The sequence below is a fragment of the Cyprinodon tularosa genome, unplaced genomic scaffold (assembly GCF_016077235.1).
Source record: "Cyprinodon tularosa strain WSP-4 unplaced genomic scaffold, ASM1607723v1 ctg30, whole genome shotgun sequence".
Lineage (NCBI taxonomy): Eukaryota > Metazoa > Chordata > Actinopteri > Cyprinodontiformes > Cyprinodontidae > Cyprinodon > Cyprinodon tularosa.
In genome coordinates, this window is record NW_024039008.1 from 1,496,310 (window position 1) to 1,516,510 (window position 20,201).

Here is a 20,201-nt window from a genome sequence, read left to right on the forward strand (position 1 = left end):
AGCCTTCCTGGCTTCTGCTTGCAGAAATGTTTCCACTTTTATGGGAAACAACCAAAAAAAGACACCACAAAAACATTTCTGTAAGGCGAAATACAATTCAAAACATGAGCAGGGAAGAGGATGTCATCAAGTGATGAGGTTAGGTTTAAAAAACAAGCCTTATGGAATTACTTTGAAAACCACCTTTAAAGCAAGTGAAGGAAACAGCTTTTCTTTCTCAGAAAAGTCTTAATCTAAGCATTTTGAACACATATTTGTGGACGTGAAAAACCTTCAAACAAACCTAAACAATCCTACTAGTGTGATGCATTATTTTATCACACTGACCATGTGAACTACACTTATACTAGATGTTATCAAACATACATTTGTGTGATAATATGCATATTTATATAATGAAGTTAGGCTCAGAACTATTCCTGGTTTTTCAATATAATTTTCTATGTATATCTTTGTATTTCAGATAAAAGGCTTTGTCATCACCATCTTTACCAGACAGTTGCTATGATGAGTTGCTTGCAGAAAGGGCTCTCTGCCTCCTTTCACTGATTAATTGTGACATGGTAATCCCCTGGTCTAATCCCAAAAACAGCAACTACAAGAAATTATGAGTCAACATATAGGTGAGGACAACTCACCATATTCTGAGAAGATGTGGGGATATACGAAAAGACATAAACTAATTCTTGAAAAAGCTGAACGCTTAGGATTATTTTTCTCTGCAAGCTCCATTTCTATTTGGAAGTCTAAATGTTCAGGCTCGGAGTAGGAAATTAGAACTTGAACGTATTTGGATTTAGCTTTCCTGAGTCCGAAAGTTCAGGCAACAAAACCATAAACAGCGTCTGTATTTAATATGCAATCTTCATATGCAAACCTTTATGCAGCACTTTTAGGTGTTTGTAAGATTAGACGTTTAAAATTTGTTAAAAAGCGCAAAACAGAATTAAACATTTTTTTCATTATTATAGTTGTGAGAGTAGTTGTAGCGACTATAAAACAAACAATCACTAATATGAGCCTCTAAAAGTGGGAAACTGATACACCAACGTCTTGGAGATTACATTACTAACTTGCCAGTTCCAAGGTAAATCTAACACAACATAAGCAGCAAAAGGTATATTAAAAAAAAATAGTAACTCAATAAGCATCTTCATCATATAAAGTTAGAATTTTTTTTCTCAAATATATAAATCGTTTCTCATTTACTTATGTATTTCTTTAAAAAATGTTGCTTATTTAATAATTTATAAATTATTATTAGGGCATTTAGCCTGCATGCAGAATTGTGCATTTAAAAAGTTTTGCTAGAACTATGCTCTGATTGGCTGCTTGATGAGGAAGGCGATAAGTTGGTTGCAATTTTCACGTGATTCTCCAAACTCTCTCTGGCGACTTTAGTTTAGATAAAAAAACAAGTATTATTCCTTTAAAGGTGTAGTGAAAACACCCGCTCTCTCCATGTTTTAAAAAAGAAAAGCACAACCCTGAACCCGCTTCAGAGAGGGAATGCCTATTAAATGCATCGAGAGCATGCACAAGCCCATTTCTCCTCGAGGAGGTGCAGGAATGCAATAAGACGGTAGCTCAGATGGATCTCATCTCAACTATATTCATATATAAATGTTTCCCCCTAAATAAGACTACTGGTACATTAAAAAAAGCATGACATTCTTGTACTTACAAAATAAATTAAGTTATCTTCCTTGGAAAGTTACAATATAGAGATAGTTAACTTTTACTAGCAGTGATGTGAAATGGATTTCTCCAAATAGCATGCCAAACTTTACCTGTCGAGTGCAAACTTTACAACCGAGCCATTAGTGAAAAGCCCGACCTGTGCTTTCAGTGCACGCCATTGAGTGAAAGAATCTCCTAAAAACACTCTGGTTTTGTTTCTCTCTTCTGTGCCCATTCTTTTCTTCTCATACTCTTCGTAGACAATTTTGCTCTTGTGACCCTCGGCCATTTGCAAAGAACCGTGTGAGAAAGGCGAGCTTCAAGGACTGGCTGAAACCGTAGCTCAGCACATAAAGGTGCACGCAGGACGGCCTTATGTAAACATATTACCCGAATGACTGACAATTAGGAGGACCACTTATTTTGCTGATCTACATGGACAAAGAACATCCTTCCCACTATACCGTTAACTTATGAAAATGCTGACTGGACTAAATTGCAAAATGTCTTCCTAATTTTCTAAATTGGAGGTCTTCAACAGGGGATCTGCGACCCCTAGGGGGTACACAGAGGTACTGCATAGGGGTCGCAAAAGTTTAGGTTGATTTGACGTTTTTTATATTCCACCACCGCAATTTTTTTCTACTAATTGAAATGTCTTTAAAAACACATTAACAAGAATTCAACACACTGTAGTAAACAGATAAATGGAGGCAGAAGATGTCTTTCAGTCATCAATGCACACATTCAGCGACACACAAGAAGAAGAAGAAGCGAAGCAGCGTAGCCGGGTGTAGCAGAAAAAAATCAGTTGTTGTGGAGTTTTGTGTGGGTATGGCGAGTGGGAAAGAACAGGAGTTGGAAGACGTGCCAGCAACACTTTATAGGTCTGCTGTATGGGACCACCGAAAACCGTGACCACGAAACCGTGAACCGAACTGTTCCACCCCTAATGCATATGTGTTATTGACCTTACCCCATACACAACAGTATCAGAACGTCTAGCAATCTAAACTTGGATCAGTTTATAAAAAAGGAAAAAAACTTAGCCATTGGAGACTGAAAAGTTTGTTATATGCACGGAGCGCAAGATTTGCCCTAGAACTAGAAAGTAGAAAGCGCAAACCCTGCTAAACTTTTTCCCACGCTAGACGCCAGTTTGGCAGCCAGAGCTGGGCCGGTGTTACACCATCTTCTGTATCTTATTATATATCATGACTCAAGCGCATGCTTTTGAACATTGTCCTCATCTTTCTGCAATCTACTAACCCTAATGTCACAGGAATCATCCCCAAACCTAACATCACAAGACTAGAAACTAAGCTGGTGATTTTTCTAAAACAATATTTTCAATCTCATAAACAAAATGTAAAAAAAACAAAAGACAATCAACAAGTTAGCTTGACTTGAACAGAAGGATTTTTACTTGATTTTATCTTAGCAACTGCTAAGATAATGACTCCTCATAAATATTCCACACAACCTCACCTAAAAAATGAAAGAAAGACAGATTTTTCTAGTATGCAATCAGACATTAGCTTCACTCAAACACTAGAACATTTTTATATATTAGGGTTGTCTGTTGCTGCATATTTAAACAGCATTTCTGTGCTTCTTACTAGTAACGGGGACTTTTTTCTTAATAAAAGAGATAAAATATGCTCCATAACAAAGGTGAGAAGAAACAGATTCTCCTTGGTGCATCAAATTTCTCCATCGGCTTATTTACCCACTCTGAAGAAAACATCACGTCAAAGAACTTTTTCACCTGTTGTTGTGATTTTTTTTCCCTCCTGAATGGAACAGAGTAAAAACATTATAAAAAAGAAAAACTCTCCCTTTTTTTTACCCGTTACTGTAAAAAAAAAAAGGGCCTGCTGAGGAGCGGATAAGGTTCTTGGCTTTGAACCCGTTTTGTGAATGAATCCGTGGGAGGAAAGAGAGCTAAGATTAGAACACAGACGATCAAAACAACTCTTGTCTGCGCTGCATGGCTTTCCCCTAGTTGAAGATGGGAAACCAAGTCAGAAAAAAAGCAGCCTCAGGTGTGTGAATGCAGACGATAACAGAAATCTGAAGAAGAAGAAAAAATAACAGAGAAATTTGCGGTTCGTACATTCAGAAGTTGAAATTTAATGGGTCAACCTCGGCAACACATCGAGTCTGTCCTCAAATAACCTCTCTCATCCTATCAAACCTCCTCATGTGAGCTGTAGGCGTCTCCTTCTCTACATGACTGCTTTCAGCTACAGCAATGCCCGCATTGTAACTCCCTACACCCACAGCCATCTTTATCAGGGATAAAATAACGAAGTCGGTCCCTCTTGACTAACGGCACACACCTACCCCACCCTGCATACGCCCTGAACCCAGCCTCCATCCTGCAGCACAAGATTCTGACATGATGGACAGCATGTGCAAGGAGACGAGCTGAGGCTTTAGAAATGAATAATGAAAGCTGCTTTTTTGGAACTGAATTGCACACAGACCAACCGTCTGCATGCATGCCTGCATTCCTACTGTAGTTCCTGGCTCACATCTAAGCTAAATTTAAAGTCTGACTTGAAATGGCTCCGTTATAAACTTTCAGATCTTGGTTCAGACATAGTGGTCACCTTATCAGTTACAACGGTTCAATTGCTTATTAACACACATCACTAGACAGAAACTCAACACAATTAGTCATCTAGATGTGGTGGCGATTCACTGAAGCTTAAACCGAGCATCTGAAAAAGGGACACAGTTAACTTGAAATAGTATGTGAAGACCCAACTGAGTTTTTCAACTGCTGATTTACTGGGATTTTTGCACGCAGTCATCTTTTACAGATGGGGGTGATATAAAGAAAGCATTCGCTTAAGTAACAACTCATTAAAAAAACACAAAGAGTCAAATCATAGAGCAGATGAGCTGTGAGCAGACCACAGAAAATGGGAAACTAAGGCTACAGTTTGCTAAGGCTCACCAAAACTGGAAAATTGCAAATTGGAAGTCGACTCCTGGTTAAATAGGTCTCCATTTCAGTTACGCCATTCATTGGTCAGAATTTGACATACATAGTATGGAATGATAGTATGAAGGCTTTCTGCAACACACACTTTCAGCAGGGTAAAGCACCATGTCACAAAACCCAAATAATCTGACAAATAAACCTGAAAATAAGATCCTAGTACCTCACAGACACCAGGTCTCCATTCAATAGAGCCTCTTAGGAAAGTGGTGCAACAGGGCGTGGATGTGCAACCAGTAAATCTGCAGCAGATGCATGAATTTCTGAAACAGGTTCCAGCCCCAAACTAGAGAAAAATACTTAAAGACATTGCAGCTGAGTGTATGACTTCATCAGGGAAAATGTATGTAGCTCTGATTTGTCTAAGGGTATTTGATGTGGCTGTTAATTATGGCCAGACATGTAAAATCGCCATGTGAGGGTCATTCACTGTTTATCAGATCATCTGATCTTTAAGATGTGATCTATCCTCTAATATTTGATCATTTATATAAGGCTGTTAGGTATCCATATTGTAATGACCTCCTAATGTAAAAGGCAAATTAAGGTCACCATCAATACCCAGGTAGGAGGTAGTTATTTTAGGCGTCCTGCCACATCTTAAGGGTGGTAGGACAAAAAATAGTAAATACAAAGTGGGAGGCTGTCCATGATGACAAAAGCAGATCCTGAACCTCTGTTAGGTTATCAATGATGCTTCTAGAAATCCTCTGCATGGGAACTCTGAGCAGTGCTTAAAAAAAAAAAAAAAGTCTTCAAAAGTCATCACCCTCCAATATCACAGACATCTCCTGTTGAACTCTGCATTGTAGAGACATGCATTTTCTAGAGACAAAAGACATTTACATGCTGAATACTACTAACATTAGTAGTACAGGAGGGAAATACCACTGGATACGTTTTCCATGAGGCACGTGGAAGAAGTTAGTTATATTTTTAATCTAGGAAATATCAATATTTTCTATGTTGAACATTGATTTTAATAACTTAGTATTTCCCCCCCTATGTTATGTACAAAGTTAAAAAACAAAACAATAGACTTTGTTTTCCAAGTTTAAAGATGTTTCGCTTCCCATCCAGGAAGTTTTTACAATTCAAAATTTCTGGATTGGCGTTGAGTTCCAAGCTTTATAAAGTAGCCCAACAAAGCCGTGTTATGGCTTAGAAAACATGCAAACTGAACCGAAAAAACAGGTCCACCTGTTTGTAATGAGGGGTTGTAGAGGTCATTGTTGGCTTGCAAGACCCGATACTGGCCCATGCCTCTGAATAGGGAGTGGTCAGGGTCATTATAGGCCTGGCTGCGCAGGCGAAATGTCTTGGTCCCCTGCATAGACACGAGGTTTGAGATGCTAGCGGGAAGGAATCAACTCTATCACTGCTGTTGCAGCTTTATGAGAGCATGAACCTGAGTCCACACGCTGTTTAAGGTTGGTTTTTCTCTCTTCCTTCACACCCCTTTAAACCGCCTGTCTCCTTTGTCCATAATGTGGACATTCTGGTCCCCGAAGGAAAATGTCCTTCTTCCTTAAAGGAATAGTACACCCAAAACATGATTAGCTTTCATTTTCTACTCACCCCCATGCTGAACAACACTCTGGAGTACTTTTTTGATATCTCAAATGCATCTGGAGATCTGGGAGGCTTCTTGCTCTCTGCTGACATTCAAATAATGGAGGTCTATGGTGACCGAGACAGAAAGGTCCATAAAAGTCCACAAAAAACGTGTCAATATTCCTCCATACTGCTCGTCCAATGTATTCCAAGTGTCCTGAGTGGGTAGCATCCAGAATTTACTCGAAACAAAGTCATTTAGAATGTTTTTAGAGCATAAACAGTAGTGTATAGGATTTCCTGAAAGCGCGCACATGCGCGCTCACAACGCTACGGAAGCCGGCAGACCAAACCAGATGAAAGTGCGCATTCAGTGTCTGCTCTGCCAATAATGCAAGCGTAGAAGAAGAAATGTGCTGTTTACCTGTGCAAAGAAACAACGAAAGAAAAATGTCTGAGGACTTCAGTGTTGAGGAAGAGCATGAGTTCTTTGCCGAGCTGAATGCGCTGGTTTGGTCTGCCGGCTTCCGTAGCGTCGTGAGCGCGCATGTGCGCGCTTTCAGGAAATCCTATACACTACTGTTTATGCTCTAAAAACATTCTAAATGACTTTGTTTCGAGTAAATTCTGGATGCTACCCACTCAGGACACTTGGAATACATTGGACGAGCAGTATGGAGGAATATTGACACGTTTTTTGTGGACTTTTATGGACCTTTCTGTCTCGGTCACCATAGACCTCCATTATTTGAATGTCAGCAGAGAGCAAGAAGCCTCCCAGATCTCCAGATGCATTTGAGATATCAAAAAAGTACTCCAGAGTGTTGTTCAGCATGGGGGTGAGTAGAAAATGAAGGCTAATCATGTTTTGGGTGAACTATTCCTTTAAGGTGTAGGTGGACAGCAGAGTCTTGTCCAGGGGAGTTCGCTCTTCTGTGTTGGGCCATGCGTCTGTGGAGAGGTGGTTTGTTTTCTCCAATATAAAGATCAAAGCATTCCTCACTGCAATGAACTGCATACACGACTCCGCTCCTCTTAGGTCTGGGGATTCTGTCCTTATGATGCGATAGCCTCTTTCTAAGGATCTTGTTTGGTTTGAAATGTGCTGGAATTTTTGTGTTTTTGGAGAAAATCTTCTAGAGTTTTTCAGAGACTCCAGCAACATATGAGATGATGTTTTTTCATTTGATCTTCTCCCCGTTATTTTCTGCTGCAACTTTGTTGGAAGGACTATGACCTGGATGATTTCAACAGCATATCCCCTCTGTTAAGAACCTCTTCGAGGAGAAAAATGTCTTTCCTGAGGAATTCTGCATGTCCACCTGATCTCCATTTTAGGGTTTCCAAAACGATTGCAAGGGAGGTTTACGACCAAAAAATAAATAAAAGTCGGTTCTTGACCAAAGACGCCCTTTCCAGTAGCTTATTGGACACTTGCATCAAGCGTGGCTGAACACATTTACATGTAATCATCAACACCGAGTCCTTCTCTCACATTTTTAGTTGCTTTGAGGTTTTAAACTCCTAAGGGTTAATAAACATCCTAATTCAAAGGCAGTTTCAACAAATTTGCTTCTTCTGTCTCTAGAGGAACAGTTTATTTAAAATATTGAGTGTCAAATTAAAATGCTCTCTATAGATATGTGTAAAATTCTAACTGAGCAGTTTAAAAGGCTCCTGTTAGAGACAGGTTAGTGATAAAGATCTCATTAACAGCCAGTTAGTGAACGGACTTTTAAGATATTTTTATCTGAAAGAGTATTCAACACAAACACTAGTATGGTGCATATGTTTATTTTATTAGTGCACAGTTAAAATCAGAGGAACTTTTCATGGTCTCAGCAAATTCTAATCTAGTTCTATAACAGGAGACTCGACATACAACCAGTGATCCAGAACTTTCTTATTTCACTCGAGATCTCCACACGCACTCATTTATGGTCAGACGTGATTAGCATAACCAACACAAATGGGACTGCCCTGCACAGTAACAATGAAATCCACTCATTTAGTGTTGACAAGATTAGATTTACAGACACTTGCTTTATCATAGTAGAGCAGAAATTGAAAGTGACACTGGTGAAAAAAAAAAGGGAGATGAGTAAATAATAAAGTGATAAAGGCGCTGATAATGGCTTCAGTTTATTATTCGATTTCACACAGATTGTAGCCAACCGATGGAGTCTGGTGGAGAATAAAGGGGGATTGAGATTATCTCTTGACGGGCTGGACGTTGGAGGGATGGAAGCAGGTGAGCTGGAGCTGCATGCTGCTCTTAAATTTGTTGAGCAGCTCCTCCAGTAACCTGGAGACCAAAGCAGATACAGAGCACATGATATTAGTCTGTTAAATGTGCTGCATGTACAGAAAAAACAACTTTTTAACTCACTTTTTATCAGCGCCGCTGTGCAACTGAGGCAGTGAGTCCAGAGCTTGCTTGAAGATAGTTCTGGGAAGAAAAAAAAAATCATATTTTATAAAAAAGTCCAGTTTATTACCCCTTTATTACCAGAGAATACAGTTCAGGGCAAGTCTATGCATATATCCTGACATGCACGCCAACCTACTTACATGAACACACAAGCCACACCACACAGCAGGCACACAACAGAACCAGATTACTTTCACTTCCTTTTCAGAACCCACCAACTAACATAAATAGGGATTGTAGTGAGGGATGTGCGACTGTTAGGATTTATGTCTCTGACATGCACAGCCATAAATCACCAGGTATGCATGTGTGAGAGCTGTACTCACTTGCTCTCAGGGTTTAAGTAAGCGGCCATGGCGTCCCTCAGAGCGCAGAGCTCGAGTCGGGCCTGCATGTCAAGCGGGGTGGGTTGGGGTGTGGTAGAGGGGGGGTTAGGTTAGAAAAAGAAGAAAAGAAAAAGAAAGACAAAGCAAACATGAAATCGAGCCACCATGTCCAACTGACAGCAGTTAGCAACTGAACTGAAATGTGGCATTATCAGAAACGAAAGGTGGATCCCCCCACAAGTCTGCTGTTGACTTATGAGTCAGGGTCTTACTATAAGTGAGAAACAGCTCATCTTGTGTATCTATCAGTGTGTACCTGCAGGGCTCCGTTCTTACTAAAGGAGGACACGCATTGCATTAGGCGACACATCTCATCTGCCACCGATTCCACGATTCTTGACAAAACCCGAGGAACCAGGTCCTTTGAGACGGTGAAGACCTGGAGCAGAAAAAAGAGAGTTTGAAAAAAGAAAAAGGAAGTGCACAAAAAAAAGGGTGTTTACATGGGTGTTTGTACCTCGGCATGAACGGCTATGATGTTTACAAGAGCTTCCTTCAGGTAGTTCCTCACGCCTGAGGGAGAAGAGGCAGGAAGTGAAAATGGAATAGCAGAAAATATGTCAAGGTTTTGCAATGCGAATTTTATTTTTAACATTCTTCTGCATTAATTAAACTAATAAAGCACATAGAGAAGAAAAATCTAGATCCGATTCCATCAGCACCATCTGAAGATTCTGAAACCATCCAAACTTGAAATTGGCTTCTACAGTATTTGCAAAAAATAAAAAACATTGTAAAATAATGCCGCCTGGGTTTTACTAGTTATTTTTTGACTTTTATGCTTTACTTAGTCTGAGGTTCAAATCTAAACATGTCTTAGAGATCATGCATTTTGTAATTCATAATTAAAAGTTTAAATAAAAACACAAATTTTATCTTCTGTAGTTGTTGAAGAACAAATTACCTATTTGAGATTATAAATTACTTAAAGACACTGAAATAGTGCTTCATTTAAGTGGTTTTAAAGATTATTTACAAGTTTGTTTTTAAAGTTCCTATTAACAGGAGGAAAGTTTATGATAGTGTAGAAGATTCAGGGTGAGATGTAAAATTGTGTTAGCAGGTTAAAACTAGGCATGTTAAATCACCTTTACCATCAGTATCTGCATCCCTGGTTAAAACACGTAGTGATACAGAGAACAGAAAGTGCATCTGAGTCAGATTTAAAGGGGTCTAGTCACATACTATACCTCTAAAAAAAAAAGCCCCCCAAAAACATATGCTCATGTTGAAATAAAGCAATATATAAAAAAAGCTCATAATAACTTTGTTGACTCAGTCCTTTTTGATTTAGAAAATAGTTTTTGCACCAGGTGCAAACAGCAGGCGTAAGCATTTTTGCCCATTGTTGTCATCTTCTGGCAGTGCATCAACTTGGCTGATTTAACTCCCGCCTCAGAGAACAATTGTATTCCAATAGCTACTCCTATCTTTTTCTTTTTGCTTTTCCACAGTTGATCTTCCACTTTTCCTCCTTTCCATACCTCTACTGAGGAAATTGCTTCCTTTTTCACTCATTGCCTGCATGTGCTTATCGTACTGTACCTCTGATAATATGTTTTTTTTTTCATGGTAAAAACTTTAAATGCAAATTTTACAATCATATGGACAAAAAGTAACGTGTGAAAAGAGAAATAAAATGTAATAAGCCAACAAATCCATTGCATGCAACTAAAATTAGCTACTTGCATAGAAATGTGTAAAGTCAACGTACACTAAAGAGTCCATTTAGTTGTTTATCCACTGATCTTAGACTTGGACTACTTTTATTGTCATTTTACACAGAGTGTATACAAAACCAAATTTCATTTTGAACAGCTGTCTTGACATTTCTTCAATTTCTTAAAGTGCAGCAGTAATCAAATGTAAACGGTGTGGGAGAAAAAAAACGTGCAAAAATGCATTAATATGAAAGTTTGATGCAGAGACTGTGACATGATTTAGAGTTTTTTCAACAGTTCTGCTGTGTGATGGCAGTGGGGAAGAAGCTGTTTCGGAATCTGCTGGACCTGCAGCGATGCTGCGAAGCATCTTCCCAGAGGGCAGCAGGGAGAACAGTCCATGGTGGGGGTGTGAGGGGTCATTTATGATGTTACGGGATTGGGACACACAGCGCTGGCATGAAATGTCTTGTATATAGGGAAGAGGAGCCCCTATGATCCTCTCTGCTGTTCTCATCACTCTCCTCACCTTCTTCCAGTCTGAGGTGCTGCAGCCTCCACACCGCACAGTCAGACAGCTGGTCGGAACGCTCCCTATGGTGCTTCTGTAGAAGGTCAGGATGGGTGGGGGCAGGTCGGCTCTCCTCATCCTCCGCAGGATATACATGCCCTTTTTTGCCCTTCTGACCAGTGAGGTGTTGTTTTGCAAATTGGCGCTATATAAATAAACTAAATGAATTGAATTACTAGCCACCACAGTCCTCATGTAAAAAAGGTCAAAGGTCATTATAATGCTGTAATTTTAGTGTTGAAACCATTGATTGACAGTATATATGTTATGATTGTGTGAGTTTTGCTGATTGTGGATAAGAACTACCTGCAGCCAAAAGGGCTTTTGTTTAAAAGGTTAAAAAGCACATTTCACTCTAAAAAGTGTGTTTATAAAGGCCACAGAAGGTTTGGTGTTTACAAAGCATGATATAATCCTCTGGGGTTCCTCAAAATGCTAAAATGCAAAGTAATTATCATGCAATAAAGGACTCTTATTGCATTGAAGAAAGTAGTACGATACCTTGCAGTGGCCTAAACTCTAATAGAAAGGGTTTTTGAAAACTAAATATCCTAAAAATAGTGGCTGCAGAGTCATTGAGTATTTCTCCAGATGACAGGAATCAGTCTGGTACTGGAAGCCAGAGGTGTATAGAGTGAAAGGAATTGGAGAGAGAACTGTCCCCTGTGGTGATCCCGTTCTGCTGACTGCATTATTAGACAGGTAAACCTTCAGTCTAACAAACTCTGTTTTTTAAGTTAGTCTTTGATCCAGGTGATTGTTGATGCCTCCACCGAGTTTTCTGGAGTTTCTCACAATGTGAGTCAGGCTGAACTGTGTTAAATGCACTGGAGAAATCAAAGAATACGATCCTCACAGTGCTGTCTGCCTTGTCTAAATGACAGTGGGTTTGTTGAAGCAGGTGTATGTAGCATCTTCAACTCTAACTCTACAGTGATAAGCAAACTGGAGGGGGTCTTTATAGCTGCTTGTTTGTTTTGTCAGGGCAACAGTAGGGGTGAGTATTGAAATGTGTGCTGCAATACAATATGTCTCACGATACACTATCACTAAATTGCAAAATCACTATATATTACAATATTTTACACAGCTATCAAAATGAAATGTATAGATAAAAAAGCAAGGGCTGCATATGTCCATCAGAATCCATGTTATTCGGGGTTTGAGTCAGTCCACGTCTTCAACTGTGACTGCCTCAACTAATTTCAGCTGCACATCATTCAATACCAGAGATAAAAAAAAATAAAAATAACAATCATGAGAAATAAATGATCCAATATCTGAATAAAGCTGGCTGAGCTACTTCAACATGCAGCTATTAGGTTTACTATTATCAACTGTTACTATCAACTGCTTAAAGAAATGCTTGTAATCAGCGGGTTTATGGTTAATTTACATGAATTGGAGTTTACAGGAATCAATTTCCAAAGCTGTGGAGAAGGAATTGTATACAAACAGGGCCCTTTTTTTCCATCAAAACAAAATAAATGGTATTAATCCATGTATAAGTTTAATAGGGTGTAAACTATCTACAGTTTTTAGCTTGCATTAAGAGGCATTATGGAGTTTTGTAATGATACTGCCGCCTGTGGCAGAAACATAAAACTGCTGCTCAAACTTGTAGCTAGCGCTCGAACTTCACAAGGTTTTTCTTTTACCTTTTTCACCTCAAATTGAGTAACCATTGGTGTGCTGGGTGCCAGTCGCCTCTCAGTATCCACAAAATCCATCTTTAATATAACGCTTCGATTGTTTGCTAGGTCAGACCCATTTAACAGGCTGGCATTATGTACATTTTTTACTTTTCAGTGAAAAATGTACATAATGCCAATTTGACAGTCCCCATATGTCACCAAACCAAGATATTTTAGCCAACAATGGGTTATTTTTTTTATTTGAAAGGCGTAACAACAAGCAGCCAAAAAAATAGAAGCAATGCAAACCAGTAACTGTTCTGGTGTTTTTAGTCTTTTTTTTTTCTTCTCTCATTGAGGAAGATTCCATGCGGTTAGGGGCCGGGGGTTAATGTGCAAACATTGAATGTTGAAAATATAACATCCAGTGAACTCTTGACAACGAAACAGCCAAATGCAGTAACAGAAAGAAAGTACTGAAACCGGATTTTTAATGCTTGCAGCACCCCACACGCTTACAGGAGTCCCACACAAAGAGCAACAAGTGAAAGTATCATATCCTAGAACAGTGGTTTAGAGTCCAAAATGTTCCGCTTTCACATGTGGCCGAGGCATACAAACCCTTAGGGGCTACAGTAAAAGCTCAAGGTTGTCATTAGGAAAGGTTATGTGATAACCTGCCTTCAACCCACCTGAAAAATGTAATACTCATGCTGTCTCACATCCTGTGTTCAAGATAAACCACGGATTTTACATTCACATTCCACCTGAGTTGGGAGTGCATCTGGTGATAGAAATGTCAAAGTAAACCTTTGCACACACACCCACAGATCCAACATAAAGGCCATGACAGCTTCAAGCAGAGCAGAAGAACAATTTTTACAGTAAGCCATCAAAGAGCTTTACTCCACACATGACACATATGAACCACAACTCTACAGATCAGAACACAGACAGCTAGTTCTCATGCTACATGACTCTTGGTGGCTTTTGTATGCTGCTGTCAGGGTCAGTTGGTGGTAGCTGTAGGTGCATTCCCTTCTCAAATATGAATCCTTGCTTTTATCAAGATAAAGAAGAAAATTGTCACTCGTCTACTACCTGTGGGTGTCTGGCAGTCTCTCCAGTCGAAGTATCCTGCATACATGCCGGGCTCTAGGGAACCTGCGATCGGATCTGCTCGTCGCTCAATGTAAGCTTCGAACAGGTTCCCGTCCAGCTCCCGAACAGCGTCCACACTCCCCTGCATCATCAGACATATAAACATAGACATATAAAACTTTTTATAGACATATAAATCTGGCATTATGGACATATAAAACTACACATGAGGGACTTATCCACTATTAAATATAAATAAATACAGTTTAATGACATTGAGTCATTATAAAAAGAAAGTATCCCTTCTCATAAAGCAAAGTCTATATATGTTAAAGTAAAAATATATCAAGAAACATTTCTTAGAAGTACTTAAATATAGCAAAGTAAATAAAACTCCACATCAGATTACTTACGAACCAAAAATTATGTATAAAAACACTTTAACAGTTTGGCTCCACCAACACAGCTGTTTAATTCTTTGTTGGGGGTGGATGGGTTCAGCCAATCTGTTATAGGTTTACTTCCATGTTTAGGATCAATGTTCTACTGATAACCTCGTTTTGACTAAGCTTAAACTGCTGGAAAAATAACAGATTAGTTACCCGAATTCATGTTCGAATGAATGATGGTTAGGTGTATAGCTCCTAAAATCAAGCTCACGCTATCGTTCTTTGACCACCATACCTGACAGGAGGTAGGAGGTCTTGTTGTTTGGTTTTCTACAAACATAATGCCGTGCATTAAGCTGTGTTTTAGGGCTGAAACAATTAACTGAATTAATCAATAATTTAAATTATTGTCAGCTAAGTCAGCAATCGATTAATTGTGTAGAGATTCTAAAACACGCCTTTAGTTAAGAGAGCAACCAACTTAGAGCAGTAAAAAAAGTATAAACATTTTGCACTTAAGAAATCCAAAATGTTTCTAAAGAAAAACTCATTTGTCTGTCAATATGCTCTATCCAGAACTCCTCAAGTGGAAAAGTTTTAGTTTCACTAGGTTTAATTCTGTAAAAAAAATCTTCCTTAAGGAACCTTTGGTTATCTGATTATTACTCGATTAATCGAACAAACAGTCGAATGATTAACTGATTAGCAAAGCAATCGTTACTTGCAGCCCTACTGTGTTTCAGTCAAAGCCAAGTCATCCTGCCACATATGCTTTTTCCATAAAACTGTTCTCTCAGCTCAGCACTGAATTTGCTGGATTACGTTTTACTTGGAAATTTGCAAAAGTTTTACAAGTTTTCCGGGTGTGAGTAATTTTTCTCACTTTAGACTGATAGTCTTTGCATAGTTTAGAAACGGCATTGAATTTTTTATAGCAGCACTCTTATCTGACATTATTGATATCGTCTTTCCACCATTGGATGGTTTTAACATTTGCATGAATTTAGCGGAGCTGACAAAACTGCTGTGATAAAGTACACACACTTAGTAAAAGTTTGCTGTTATTTTTTCTCTTAAGTTCTACTTAAGCAGCAAACGTGTACTTAAATATTTACAGACATCTGTTTTCTTAAAACATGGTTAAAAAAATATCAGCTCATAAAAAATGTCAGCTTATAACACTTCTGTTATCAATGTTTTCCAAAAAATAACACTAAACTATCCCCTTCGTTGGTATTTGTGCTTTTACATGTGTGATCTGTGCATGTGTGTATCTATTTTTATTTATTTTTTGATATGTTAACATTGATAATATGTCACAAAGTACTGCAGGATTAAGATAATTACTAGGATTTTTTTTCCTAGCTATTTTAACCTTTGAGGAAAACAATCGTTAGACTACTATTATGTTTTCAACATATTAATAAGAGTCTAAATCAAGCTTTCAAAGAACATTGTGATCAACTGTTTTTACTGGAAAATCAACCGAACTCTTATTTTCTATGTGATTCAGCCATTAGTCATTGTGTGCCATTTTGCGAATGTGTCTGTGTGGCTGAAGAGAAAGTGGTGAAAAAGTGGAAATGATCTTTGAAGACAATGACATTTACCTTTTTTTTTTTTTTTTAACTTAGGAGTCATCACTTTGCTGAGAAATAGAACCTTACTGATCATCTTTGTTGATCATAACAACTCAGCACACTTCTCATCAGATTAACAGCAATGTATGGGTATCCAGTCCTCTAGCTGATGTTCTTATACTTTTTTTTTTAAAAGAGTCAGAGGATTAGTTACTGACCCGGTTGATCTTCTCCGTTCCCGTCAAGCCGTGCTTCTCAAAGTGGTCAGCCAGGTTCAGGAAGGTGCGTCTTTCCAGGTATTGGCAGTTACTAAGGATGATCAACAGTCTCTGCTCCTACATACAAAACCACCACAGGCTTAATATTTGTCCATGTTCTACAATAAAGCTTAAGCCATTTACTTTGCACTAAAAAGGGAATTTTATCAGGGGTTCTTATGTGTAAATTTCCATTTATTCAAGAATTAAATCAACAGAATGTCACAAAAAGCAAACACACTCTAGGAGGCATTGGTTCATAATAAGCGATAAATCCCATAATTAGGTTAATCACAAAGGGAAGCCATTGATTAACTACTTAACAATACAAACATAATAATGTATCCATCCTAAGATAAACGATATATTATATTCATCTGCATGACAGTGATCAAAATACATGTGGAAAAAGTAAATTCTCAGACTGATGACAGGAATATATGTTAAAAATATATATTCAGAAACAACACCAAGACTTCAATTGGATGTTTGTGTGTTTTCCCTCTGTAATGATTTGGACTCTTCTATACAATAAAGATGAATATAGAATAAAAGTTTAATTTATATTGCATCTAGTCACAAAATACATCAGCAAATAATCAGATAAGTACTACTTACCCAAACAATTATCAAGACATCAAATGCATGTCATGTTTGTTAATTATTATTAATTGTTAGGGGGAGTGGCGGCCTAGTGGTTAGGGAAGAGAGGTTCTGAGTTCACTCTGGGTTCCTGAGCAAGACTGTTAGCCCCACACTGCTCCCTGGGCGCCCCAGTGCTCCCAAAGTGGATGGGTTAAATGCAGGGGTAAATTTCTCCAATGTGAGATCTATACATTTCAATTATTATTATTATTAATCCATCTCAAAGAATATTTAAGCATACCCACAAGCATGCAGCTTGTTTTTCCCTTTCCCTTTTAGTAACGTAAAAGAAGAACATTAATAAAAAAAAACAAAGAAGAGTCACTTGTAAATAGAGGAAAAGCTGCAGAGATCCAAAGCCCATTTGTTGGTAGTAAATTTAATAGTAGGGCTCTATGAAAGAGAAAAACCACTGAAAGAAAGTTCTGTTTGCAGATATCCACGAGCCATGTAAGGGGGCGCAACACACATCAAAGGTTCTCTGGTCAGAAGAGACCAAAACTGAACCATTTTCATCTACATACAAAATATTATGTGTGGTGGAAACTAGAAATGCACAGACCAATTTTTTGGTGGAAACTGACACTGCAGAATACTAAATCCCCTGAAGTGAGGCTGTAGGTGGAAATATTGCATTGCTTCAGAAGAGATGGAGAAAATAATCAAAGCTATCAAAAATAATTGGAAGACAGATGGAGAAAAACACATAGGAGAAAATCTATGAGGCATATAAAAAAAAATGAATAAATGGTGATAAAGATTTCCCTTTCAGCTGGTCTAAAGTCACAGTCTGGACCTAATCTTAATTACCTGCATGTCCGTCTGTCTGTGTAGAGGATAACCTGAGCAATTATGGACGGATTTTAATGATATATTTTCTCAAAGGTGTCCCTCATGCCAAAGAACAATCCATTACATTTTGGTGATGATTCAGATCATAATCTGGATACAGGAATTTTCTAAAAGATTCTCTTAACATTGTGAGATCGGGATATGTGGCGGAACAAGCAGTTCCTCAGTTCCCCTTACAACAACATGAGGCTTCAAAAGATAAGAAGGAGAGGCAAGAATAGCAGTTCTATAAAAAGAACAAAAACAAAAAAACACTAATTTAATGTTAGAAATAATGGATACGTTTTTTGATTTGTGGTTTTTGCTCCAGAGGTTTTGGACAACTTTTGTAAGTAGTCATTGTCTATCAATCGCTGCCTCCCTACGTCACAAAGACTACACTAAAAACTGTGTATGGAGATAAGTTAAATTTAACTTGTGTTGTTTGTTTATATTTCCAGAGTTTTATTGAGTCAATATGAACTCTGTCGTGTTCTTAAAGAACGTGCGCATTTCTATCAATTGTTGTCTTAATTAAACCACTTCCCCCAATTTGTTTTCAGTCTCACATTCTACAAACTCACAACAACCTCTCTAAAAGAGCACAGACACATATACACTTAAAAACAAGGTCTAGCTCTTAGAAACAGAGAGATAACTGAGAGATAAGCTTATTTTGTGCCAACCACAAGAGCTGACGTCACTACAAGCCCTTTTTGCCTCTCATTCTTCAGGCCGGCAGAGATAAGCACCTTTAGTGGGTTACAGAAACCTAACATCTATAAATGGCTGATCCGTTCACATCTTTGAATGATTTTTAAAGCAACTGGTTTCTGATTCTCAAAACAAATAGTTTCCAAATATGAGTGAAATTAGTCTCAACTCTGGTCATCCACAAGAGCTCCGCTGCCAAACTCCTGCTGCTCTCACTGATGCTGGGGAAACCCCTTCTGCACCTTGCTCTATTTCCCGTTACAAGAAGCACCCCGTACCCTCCTCTTCCTCCCATCCTCCTCCCATGCGTTTTACCCCTCCACCCCCCTCCCCTCCCCTCCACCACCAGCACTACCGCCAACAACAACTCAACCAAGTTACAGGAAACAAGGACGTATCTGCTGCTTGTCCACAACCAGGAAACAGCCTGATAAAAATTTTGTGGTTCCAGGGACTGAGTTGTGTGTTCGTCTCGTTGTGTTACATAGAGCCCACGCTCTGGTGACTTTACCAGGCGCAGGCTAGCTCTAGGATTTCAGGCCTTTAAAATAAAAAATAGTAAATGGTAAAAAAAAAAAAAAAATGTGCTTACAGATGTTGGGATGAATCCCTCATGGATCCTGGAAAACCGATCTGGAGAGGACAGGTCCACTGAAATGTTGCTGGACAGACGAGATATGTTTTTTTGTTTCAGGAGCGACCACAATAAAGAGAAAGAAAAAAAAAAAAAAAAAAACAATCAAAGTACTCACTGAGATACTTCAAAGTCTTCATCCGCCTTCCTACTCAGCTGTTCCAAACAGTTTATAAAAACCTAAGGTGAGCACATGGAGATGCACGTCACTTCCATAAACATCAAAGCTTTCAGCTTCAGCCTTATGACTTTCAGTGAACCGAAAAACCATGACAAACAATGTGATCAATACACAAAAAAACAACAACAAAAAAACAGAAGAAAGTGGGTCTTCTTAGCATGTTATGTATCTAATTAAATCAGTTGGTGGAATCAGACAACATTCATATTATTAAACATTAAAAATGTGTAAATAATCTTTGGTGTAAGGTTTTTGTGTTTTGCCCTCCATTCAGTGCCTCCATTTTAGCAGTCACTGGCAGAGGTCAGTAGAAAGGTGAGTAAGATTAAACTTCATGTAGCAGCTTATGCTCTATTTGAAGTTTCTTAACCTTTTCACACAAATAATATTCTACTGCTCCACTTGTGGTTTTCTTAGGAATGTCTATTAAGGGTTGTGGTTTTTAACATTTTGGTTAAAAAATAAAAAAAACCCAAACAAATCCGAAAAACAAAAACAAAAAGTCAATGATTCATGCAGATCTGTGCAAATCCTTGCAATTTTGCCTAAACCCATTTGTCGACATGCACAGCTGTGTATATGTGTAAAAAAAGAGAAGCCAGAGACACTTTTGCGTATGAACGGTTTTTGTTGGAGAAAATTTTCAAAAACAACAATCAGGGGTGTGAAGACTGATGACAGGAAGCGGCTAAGATTTTGAGGACAGAGGAAAGTGAGTTTTAGCCTCATTGCTAACATTCAAGAAATGGGTCTATTAAAGTTAAACGCAGGTTATTAAAGTCCACAGGTGTTTTCTAAAACATTTTACCTTCATGATGTTCACGCTGAGCTCTGTTGCCTGATCCTGGACCTGGTCTAACTGCAACACCTTAAAGATACAGAGGAAACAAAGCAAGGCTTGAGATTTGTTTTTTACATGCTTAATATAGTTTTGTTTTTGTT

General features: G+C 38.4%; 1 protein-coding gene across 3 annotated transcripts in view; it reads right to left on the bottom strand.

Annotated features, from left to right (window-relative positions):
• Nucleotides 1-8,022: 8,022 nt before the first annotated feature.
• Nucleotides 8,023-20,201, bottom strand: part of exoc2 (exocyst complex component 2) — a 77,716-nt gene continuing 65,537 nt past the window's right edge. For 2 of the 3 annotated variants that reach the window (XM_038291688.1, XM_038291689.1), the window contains exons 19-28: nt 20,068-20,127; nt 19,197-19,258; nt 19,037-19,106; nt 16,216-16,332; nt 14,029-14,170; nt 9,519-9,574; nt 9,318-9,440; nt 9,002-9,063; nt 8,634-8,693; nt 8,456-8,549 (exon numbers count right to left, since the gene is read on the bottom strand). In XM_038291688.1, the coding sequence (XP_038147616.1) occupies nt 8,456-8,549; nt 8,634-8,693; nt 9,002-9,063; nt 9,318-9,440; nt 9,519-9,574; nt 14,029-14,170; nt 16,216-16,332; nt 19,037-19,106; nt 19,197-19,258; nt 20,068-20,127 (846 nt within the window). Of the gene's footprint in view, nt 8,550-8,633; nt 8,694-9,001; nt 9,064-9,317; nt 9,441-9,518; nt 9,575-14,028; nt 14,171-16,215; nt 16,333-19,036; nt 19,107-19,196; nt 19,259-20,067; nt 20,128-20,201 lie in introns of all 3 variants that reach the window. The other variant, XM_038291690.1, reaches the window with a different exon arrangement.